Source organism: Xiphophorus hellerii, chromosome 17 (genome assembly GCF_003331165.1).
Source record: "Xiphophorus hellerii strain 12219 chromosome 17, Xiphophorus_hellerii-4.1, whole genome shotgun sequence".
In the NCBI taxonomy this organism is placed as follows: Eukaryota; Metazoa; Chordata; class Actinopteri; order Cyprinodontiformes; family Poeciliidae; genus Xiphophorus; species Xiphophorus hellerii.
In genome coordinates, this window is record NC_045688.1 from 19,341,878 (window position 1) to 19,352,337 (window position 10,460).

General features: G+C 39.6%; 1 protein-coding gene across 1 annotated transcript; it reads right to left on the reverse strand.

Moving 5' to 3' along the window:
* Positions 1–784: 784 nt before the first annotated feature.
* Positions 785–6,709, reverse strand: LOC116736431 (ankyrin repeat and SOCS box protein 13-like). Its single transcript, XM_032588877.1, has 6 exons — positions 6,569–6,709; positions 5,102–5,289; positions 3,504–3,660; positions 3,274–3,408; positions 2,946–3,137; positions 785–2,077 (listed from the first exon to the last, which is right to left on the reverse strand). Exons 1-6 carry the CDS (start codon positions 6,609–6,611, stop codon positions 1,950–1,952), a joined length of 843 nt encoding a protein of 280 aa, XP_032444768.1. The 5' UTR covers positions 6,612–6,709; the 3' UTR covers positions 785–1,949.
* Between the last annotated feature and the right edge of the window lie 3,751 nt (positions 6,710–10,460).

Sequence of the window (10,460 nt, forward strand, 5' to 3'; positions counted from 1 at the left end):
CCAGACTCTGTCACGTCTGTCACATGTGCTCAGTGTGAACCTGCTTTCATCTGTGAAGAGCACAAGGCGCCAGTGGCGAATTTGCTAATCCTGGTGTTCTCTGGCAAATGCCAAGCGTCCTGCACGGTGTTGGGCTGTGAGCACAACCCCCATCCGTGGACGTCGGGCCCTCATACCATCCTCATGGAGTCGGTTTCTAACCGTTTGTGCAGACACATGCACATTTGTGGCCTGCTGGAGGTCATTTTGCAGGGCTCTGGCAGTGCTCCTCCTGTTCCTTCTTGCACAAAGGCGGAGGTAGCGGTCCTGCTGCTGGGTTGTTGCCCTCCTACGGCCTCCTCCACGTCTCCTGGTGTACTGGCCTGTCTCCTGGTAGCGCCTCCAGCCTCTGGATACTACGCTGACAGACACAGCAAACCTTCTTGCCACAGCTCGCATTGATGTGCCATCCTGGATGAGCTGCACTACCTGAGCCACTTGTGTGGGTTGTGGAGTCCGTCTCATGCTACCACGAGTGTGAAAGCACCACCAACATTCAAAACTGACCAAAACATCAGCCAGACAGCATAGGTACTGAGAAGTGGTCTGTGGTCCCAACTGCAGAACCACTCCTTTATTGAGTGTGTCTTGCTAATTGCCAATAATTTCCACCTGTTGTCTATTCCATTTGCACAACAGCAGGTGAAATTGATTGTCAATCAGTGTTGCTTCCTAAGTGGACAGTTTGATTTCACAGAAGTTTGATTTACTTGGAGTTATATTGTGTTGTTTAAGTGTTCCCTTTATTTTTTTGAGCAGTGTATATATATAGAAATTCAGTACCAACATTTCCTTAAAGGGAAATAAGTTTGTTCAAGATAATTACTGCCACTCTAAATACATAATAAATTTTTTTATAAACAAATGAATAAACATATGGACATAGTATTTTATCATTTAAGCAGTAGATTTAATGTAATTAAAGGCTCCTATTCAGTTTCCTAAAAAAGTTTTAAAATGCAAAAAAAAAAAACTTTCTGTGTACACTTATAAACATTTGGCCTTTTAAGGACTTTTTTGCTACCTCATAGTGAGCTGACTTCAGTGCCATTATAAACAATCAGCAAGTGTTATTAAATAATAGTCCTCAAACTAACTTGGAAACTTCTTATAATAGTTACTATTACAAGTCTTACGTGACAAACAGTAAAGATGAATTAAGACATATTGCAAATATATACTTAACTTCATTTAAATAAGCAACTGTCAATATTCTCTGCCCAAAACTTTCACTTTTTGGGCAGAGAAACCAAAAAGAAAATAAAACTGATGAGCTCATATACTGAAGGAGCTGAACAGACGCAGAAATTATTGAAAGTACAAAGTGCGAGAACAGTAGAGCTACAAGTTTAACATGCTAATAGTAGCATTTTAGTTAAAAATAGTCAGGACTAGCTTCTATTTTAATAGCGTCTCGTGCAGGCATTAGCTATAATGCTAAAGTCAAGCAGAATGCTAACTTTAGCGTGAATGAACTCCACCATGCAAACAGTAGCTTACATCTTTTCATTATAAAAAAATGCTAACATGAGCTAACATGGCGATTTTAGCCCACTGGCTGTCTAGCATAGTATATATACTCTTAGCATGGTATGCTAAGAGCATCTCAGACACCAACATTGGATTACAGTGTTAGCTAACAATACCATGTTAGTTAGCATTAACTACCTCTCTCTTCTATGCTAACATCAGTATGTAGACCATCATTAGCTAAAATGCTACCATTAACTAACAAGCTATACTAAACCTTGTTAGTTACACTTTTGAGTATTCACACAATAATAAAGTGCAGTATTGGACAGAAGCAGGCATTGCTGTGATGCTTGGCACCATGTTTAACAGTGTGTGTTTGCTTTCCAGACAACAGTTTGATTTCAGTCTGGAGCCCACTCTCCCAGCACGTGTAACAGTCACTGATAGCAGAGGTAGCTGATGATTAGCTTTGGCATGTCAAGTTGAGCTATGACGTTCAGAGCTGTTGTTCCCAACTTTCTCCTCACTGCCAACCTGCTGAGCTGCTGCAGAGTCATGGGGATGGCTATGGGGAAAGACAGGACAGACTTAACACATTCATAGATTTAATATTTACCCTGAATGTTTTCCACTTGTTAATCTTACTAGATGGTCTTACAACTGGAAATTGCACCTTAACTATTCCCAGGTTGATGGGGAAACAACAGTTCTGTTGCATTCATTTCTCTGCAAGGTCATTCCGGAAATCTTTCTCTCTTGGCATTGTGCTAACGATGGGTGGGAGATCATCTCTTAGTTACAGCCAATAATAATCAGCATAGCGACTCGTTTAATTTCTAGTTTTCACACACTCATTCTGAATTTATCCTTATCTTTGAATCTTTGGTTTAAAAGGTGTTAACATGTTGTAATTTAGGTGTTTTTGTAAGCTATGGTAGTATTTAACAAACATCAAACAAAATATATTAATCATGTTCTGCTATGTAAACCTAAGTGCTAAAGGAATGAAGGTATATATGCCTAAAAGTGTCTATAAAAACGAGCAAAATAATATTATAGCTGTTTACATTTAGATTAATGAAAATACTTTTTTATATAAAGTTGTAGATGAAAGAATGATCTTTTCTATCTAAGTCTAAGTGTGCCATCTTGTGGAGATTCCCTGACACTGCATCCTTTCTAGAGGTTGCTTGTTTCACTCAATGATTTCTTAACACTCAGGAGGAGTGTGGCAAATGTCACTGTTGAACAGCAGGGAAGTGAGGGGAGGTGTCCCCCATCAGACCATCGCTTTCCAAAACCACACACACACAACAAAAACTTGTAAAAGCGCACACACAGTCAGTGGGACCCTGCCGGACAGCGAACAAAGTAAAATCTTGCGGGGTCTAAATGACCCTGTCTCTTAGAACCACGGGAGGAATAAAACTCACTCTCATAAAACTGCAGACAGGCCTCAGAAGGAGAGCCAGGTGTGGTGTAGTCCACCGGTTTCCTGTTGTGCTGATCTCTAGCGTAGATGTTGGCTCCAAACTCTACAAGAACCTCAATCATTTCAACTCTCATGTGTTTAGCTGCGTGGTGCAGAGGGGTCTCATGTAGCCTAGCAGCATTGACTTTAGCACCTAGAAACAAAGGACAACCAGTCAATCTCCTTTTCTGGTCAATAAACCCCTTGCTGTATTTTTTTGAACATTGGCAAACATCCTAATTTGATTTTGTCCATCCCATTTAAAGAATCTGCTTTGTGGTGACACACACCTGCATTAAGCAGAACTTTAACACACTCTGTGTGTGCATTAACACAGGCCACATGTAGCGGAGTTCCGTAGTAAAGATCGTACGCTTCCAGACAAGCACCCATGGCAATCAGCAGCTTCACACAGTCTGAGTTACCTGTTAGAAATATAACGTTCCCCAGTTTAAAAACATCCTTCATTTGGGTTCATAAAAAAAGTCTGCATTGTAAAGATTGAGAATGAAGTGCTTGCCTCCCATGCAGGCCTCATGAAGTGGGGAGGCGGTGCGGGAGGTGAGGGCCGGGTTGGCCATGGCTCCACGCTCCAGCAGCAGCTTCACACACTCCAGACTACCAGCTGAACAGGCGTCACACAGCGGCGTGCTTCCATCCACGTTCCTGGCATCCACCTGGAATCAAACATGGGCCGCACAATGTCACAATCTAGAAACCTATCTTTTTCTAGAAGAACTCTAGTTATTATGGCTTCAATTTTGGGGATTAGTATTTACTGTAATGGTGTGCTGACAACATTTTCACTTCAGATATGATACCGATATTCTAGCTTTGAGTATTGGACGATACCAATACAATATCAGCACCAATCATACATATTTTTATTAAATATCTTCTAGTGTGCAATGTTAGAAAAAGTTTGTTCAAGTGATGTTACTGAGCGAACAACAGTCGGCAACAATAGCAATAACAACAACAAATTAGTTTATTATTAACCAATGGGTCTTCACAAGCGCTGCTGGATGGAAATACTGGGACAGACTAAATCCTGGAGCAGAGTGCTTCCATCAGCATGCTCATATCAGAGAATTTAGATGCAGGCTGATATAATTTGATACTTGTTTTCAGACTGATATTGAACCAATCGATATCAATATCTGATCGGGACACCCTAATTTACTGTGTAAGTAAATTGTTTAAAATATATACATTAAAACACACAGGGAACGAAAGCAAAAGTTTTCCACAACAGTAGACAGCAACAAAAGTTTGAGAGATTGAAATTTCACATGTATGAAATACATCGACCGCTCGGCTGGATGAGGACAAACTGTCGCCTCATCGGACAAGTTCCATAGGAAATTAAAGGAGAGGGACATTTCTAAACAGACTTTCAAAACAAAATGACTTCCTTTTAATCCTCCTGGAAAATTTAGAATCTTTATACATGTTTGGTTTGAGACAATGATCCATTTCATAGACATGTTTTGAAAATGTGCATACAGTAGTGGGTTTTGATACGGGTTATATGGGCATTTGCCCAGGGCGGCATCAGAAAGGGCACAAGGAATTAAAAAATAAAGTGTACCTTATCTGTCAGTTGTCCCCAGAACTAGTTCGCTGCTACTTGTAGCGTGTGCAGTAGTCTCCCTTAGTTACCTTTGAGTACAGGGAGACTACATAACCTCTTTCTGCTACCAAAAAAAAAGAAAAATCTGATAATTGCTGGCATTTTAATTGGTTGGCATGCAGCAGAAGGAGAGGTTTGCCCTGGCCACCATTCCTGCAAGAACCACAACAATGTGCATATTTATACTTCAAGCTTACAACGATAGTCAGAGTGACTAGTTATGATTGACCACAGCGCTGGAGTGTGACTAATCTGATTACATGTTTTAATCAACTGACAGGACTCATTAAACATATTTATATCACTTCAAATTTTTTACGATTCTGCCCCGTTCTACTTTTGGTCTGATCTGACCAGAGCACAGATTAAAGTTTGTGGCTGTAGCATAAAAGAATCTGAAGAAACTCAAATGGTGTGAATACTGTTTTTACCTGTCATAAGATAATTGTTGTGGATATGGTTTAATGTCATTGAGGAGAGCTCACCTGGGCTCCAGCGTCCAGCAGCAGCTTTACACAGCGGGCCTGTCCCCGGAGGCAGGCCTCGTGCAGCGGAGTGATGGAGTCCACCGCCACCATGTTGACCGAAGCTCCGCCCTCTATGAGGTGCTGCAAGTGGGAGGAGTGGCCGAGAGACGCTGCCTTATGCACCTCCGTTCTCTCCGCCCAGCAGCCTGAGGGGCAGAGGTGGAAGGCTCACCATGTATCCAACCGCAGGCTGCTGTCATCCATACCGAGTTAAAACTAATTTGTGTCATCCAGAAACAGTCATCCATCCTACTGCTGAATTTCAATCCAAGAAGACGTCCTAAAAATCTATTATCCCTTTCATTTGACATCATAGCTCTGGATGCAGTCAGCTGCTTTTCTATAGCTGATTTTCCAAAATTTAAATCTTCAGAAAGTGTAAACTCTAATTGATAAAATCAATGCATCCCCAACCCTAGTGGAGCCTACATCATTTCAATATTATAACTCAACAATCTAAAGCAGAACTCTGCAACTTTTCAATCCAAGGAACTATTTTTGATCCTTCCTCCAAAAATACACATTTGGTAGTGCAACAACATTTATTTTGCCAGCAGAAAAACACATATCAAGTTTAATAAATACACTGTTATTTTTGAAGAAAAATACAAAAAATATTATTTGTTTAGTTTGAAGAAAGCTATCTTTTGTAGAATCAGGCCAATAGGGTCCTTTTCATGTTTACAAAGGAATAAAAACAAAACAAAATTAAAAAAAACAAAAACAAACAGGTAGCTCACCTAAAAAAATATTCAAGCTCGTGTAGAAAACTGGAGCCAACTAGTATAAAAGAATTTAAAAAAAAAAAAAACAAACACTGAATTCATCTTGTTAAAATGATTCACTGATATTGCATAAAGCATGTAGAGAAACTTCTAAATCCATGATTGCTTTTATCATTTAATAAGTTAAATTGCTTCTGTTCAGACCTGAGTGGTTCCAAGCTGCCCTGCATGTTGTAGGGCTCCCTGCTGCAGAACAGCTGATTTCAACTGATGGCTGATTAACAGGCCCAAGTCACACGGACAGCTGGATCAGGTGAGTCAAAGCAGAGAAACAACGAAACACGCAGGGACGACTGTGGTTCGGGCTCCATTTACACGGTGCGCGTGCTCTACCACTGAGCCATGCGGCGCCCCGCTCGCGCACCCGGGTTAGAAAACACTGGGTTAAAGACTCTGAGGCCCCCTACAGAGAGCTGCTGATAACAGCGATACCCAAGACTTCTGACCCAGTGTTCCTGATGTTTATGCGCTTAGCCGCCAGAGAAGGCAGCTTTGGCAGCCTACTAGCGGTGCACAACCTGACACAGTATTCCCGAGCTAGCTAGCTAGTTGGCAGCCGTGCCAAACACGTCGACGTCAAACCGGGTCGGGACTAAACAAGCGAAAGTCTCCCCGGAGCTTCTGCGTGTCTCGTACTCACCAATGTCCCCAACGTAATACGGCTGAGAAATCTCTATTTCCATCCTGGTTGTTCTCTTCCTTTCACCAGTGAAGCGGTGTTAAAAGGAGACCCAGTTATGGTTGTTTGTAAACAGCCGCGTCTTCACTGCTTGCGTGCTTCTACAGTCACGTGACATGACTGAACGCCGACGAGGAGCCTGGTACTTGTAGTTTTTGTGAATATTTCCGAAAATTAAGTATTGACGTCGGACAAAGCTATATCCAGGCGTATCGATTTAATAATTCAGATATCGGCCTTGTTACGTTGCGCCCTGTTTCAGGAGTGGACGGATCATAGCATGAATGATCCATCCATGAGAAAACAATCATTGAAGGATTAAATGATTGCTGAGCAAGTCAAATTTACTGCTGATATGACAATAAATAACAGTGTACATGTAGAGATTTCTGATCTTGGTTGGCTGGATGTAGGAAATCAGATGCATTCAAAAAGAACACAAACTCAAAAATGAGACTCACCCAATTTTTCAAGGTGTCTCATCCAGAGGTGGTCAAGCTATATAAAAAGCAGTGGCTGGTAATCATCAGATCAACTTGTCAGTCTGTACCTACCACACAAAAATCGATAACAGTTTAAGTAATAGCAAGATAACAAGACGGTAAATCTTCAGAAAGAGATAAAAATGGGCAATAAAACTTAAAGTCTACAAATATCTTAAAAGAAATTTTGACGAGTCAAAATTAAAGGTCCAGATATCTCTTACTTAGTTTTACCTAATAGTTATTTATTTTCAAGATATTTGAAATTTAATTTCCACTTGTCAGATCTATCTCCATCCTACCTAAAAGTACATTTAAGATATCTAGAATGTACTTTTAGATATCTACAGCTTTCAAGATAGCTGTAGAATTATAACTAGCCAGAACAAAAAGTGAAATATTATATATGTACATTATGACTAGCGATAGTCAATTGTTGATACCTAAAATATATGCTTCAGATAGTTTGTAATTAATTGTGAATATGTTGAATTTCAGCCACCATACAAAATATTGGTAAATTTGAATAGAATTGAATATACTTTAATGATCTCCAAGGGGAAATAGCTTCTTTTTAATCACAAGCTACTCCATTAAAAATGTGTTAGTAAATACAAATATAACCATAAGGGAAACAAAATGTAGTATCAAAGATTCAAATAGGGACTTTGACTAGTTAAAATATAATCAGTGATATCTTGATTTACTAATACGTCTAGTCATAAACCAATTTCAGATAACTGGAATGCAAGTGTGATGAAACCAATTTTCATGTTGAAACTGTCTGCCATTAGCTGGGTGTATGAGACATCATACATCACCAATGATGTCACATATCCCTTTGATATTTGACATATTATACATCATCAGAATTTTCTGCATTCTGCTAGCATTCCGTTCACTCTGACATTTTGCTTCATTTTTAAACGGCACGGAAAATTGTAAACAATTTTTAAATTTTAGACAGCAAGAATAGTTTCAAAATGTTTTCCTTTTTCAAGAGAACACAGAAATCTGTCTCTACTGATTTTGAACAAATGCGCAAAAGGAATAATGAGGCAATCCAAGAACTCTTGGAAAAGAACCAGAAGCTTCAAAAAAAGAGAGATCTCCGAAATCCAAAAAAAGTGATGAAAGCTGAGATGGAGTTGAGGAACGAATGTGAAAGACGGATTAGGAAGTTGAATCTGGAAGCTGACAAATGGAATGCAAAGGAAGAAAAACTGATGTGTTTAGACAGAAGGAGGAATGAACTTTTCTGGACTTTGGAAAGGACGAATGAACAATTAATTGAGAAACCTGTGTTAAAATCTTACTTAAGTGGGGCTAAAGAACAGCAGAAAAGCCTCAAACGTCTTAACACTAGGTTAGCAAATCATGTTAACATCTTGACAGACCAACTTTCATATCAAACTAAAGTATTTGATAAGTACACAAAGTCTGCAGACAGTAACAAAAATTTGATGAAGATTCAAGAAAACTGCATAACAGAGATTATGGACAAGTTGGAAATATTCAACTTGGCGGCTTTGAATGACAAAAACATGTCAAAAGATGAAAACCTGGATCATTTAGACAAAAGGAACAATAGTCTTTTGCAAAAGCTTGAAAGTTTGAAACAACAACTAGTTGATGTGCCTATCAAGAGATACCACTACAGGTGTGCAAAAAAAGAGTGCCAAAGGCTCGCACAACTGAACCCTAAGTTAGAAAAACTGGTCCAGGATCTGACAGACGAACTGTCATATCAAACTGCACTGGAACATAATTACAAAGAGGCAGACGATATGATCAAAGAGCTGGAGGAGACCAAACAAAATTACCTATACAAAATAGAGGATTTAAAATCAACGATAAAACTTGGGACCAAATCAAAGAAAAAGGACAAAGACAACATGGCAAAACGCTTAACTTCCCTTGTACGTAAACTCAATGATCTCAAGAAGGAATTTGTTTCCTTCCAACTAGACATTGAGAACATTCTTGGAAATATTCAGTCTTCTATTGCTGTGAATATACAAGATAAAATTCGTCCAGCAGAAGATCAGAAGCTTACCAAAGACCGTTGTAACTTAACAGGAGAATGGAAACAAATTTCGTTGGATTCAATATTATCTGAAGGGGAATGTGTGCCTCCTACTCGAGAAAACCAGGAACAAAATGATTTTTCAGAGTCAGAGGATGAGGCAAGTGATGAGTTGGAAGACAGCTCTTTAGAAGAAACGACAACTGAAGATGACTTATCAGGTTTAAACAACACAACTGTGAATGAGCCAGACCCTCAAGACCACCAAAGGGTAAGAGAAAACAAGAAACAAGTTAATATTTCAGAGTCAGAGAACGAGACAAGTGACGAAGAGTCAGAAGACAGTACTTCGGAAGATACAACGTCTGAAGATGACTTAATAGAATCATACAGCACAGCTATAAATGAGTCATTTCCTCAAGACCTCCAAAGGCAGAGAGAAAACCAGAAAGTAGAGAAAATTTCAGAGTCGGAGGATGAAACAAGTGATGAGTTCAAAGACACAACATCTGAAGATGACTCAACAGATTTATGCAAGACTGTGACTGTGAAAGAGTCGCACCCTCAAGACCTCCAAGGGTTGAGAAAAAACAAGAAACAAGAAGACTTTTCAGAGTCAGTGAACAAAGCAAGTGATAAAGAGTTAGAAGAAAGGACAATGGAAAACACAACATCTGAAGATAACTTAACAGAATCATGCAATGCAACTGTGAAAGACTCAGACCCTCAAAACCTGCAAGGGCAGAGAGAAAATGAGAAGCAATTAGATTTTTCAGAGTCAGTGGACAAGACATGTGAAAAAGAGTTTGAAGATAGAACTCTGGAAAATACAACTCAAGATAATTCAACAGATTCACGCAACCCAACTGTGAAAGAGTCAGACCCTCAAGACCTCCAAGGGCTGAGAGGAAATGGGAAACAAGAAGATTTTTCAGAGTCAGATGACAAGATGTGTGATACAGAGATAAAATATAGGACTTTGGAAAACACAACATCTGAAGATGACTTAACAGATTCACACAACATAACTGTTAAAGAGTCAGACTCTCCAGACCTCCAAAAGCTGGAAATGAAAGGGAAACAGGAGGACTTTGCAAAGTCAGAGGACAAGACAAGTGATAAAGAGCTAGAGGAAAGTTCTTTGGAAGACAGGACATCTGAAGACAACTTAACAGATTCACACAACACAAGTTCGAAAGAGTCAGACTGTTAAGACTTCCAAAGGCTGAGACATCAAGAATCAACTTCAGAAGAGGACAACACATCTGAAGAGCGAGACCATTCAGATTAGTGGTACAACAGAGACAGACAGATGGTGGGCAGCGCATGTAAAAACCAGAAACAA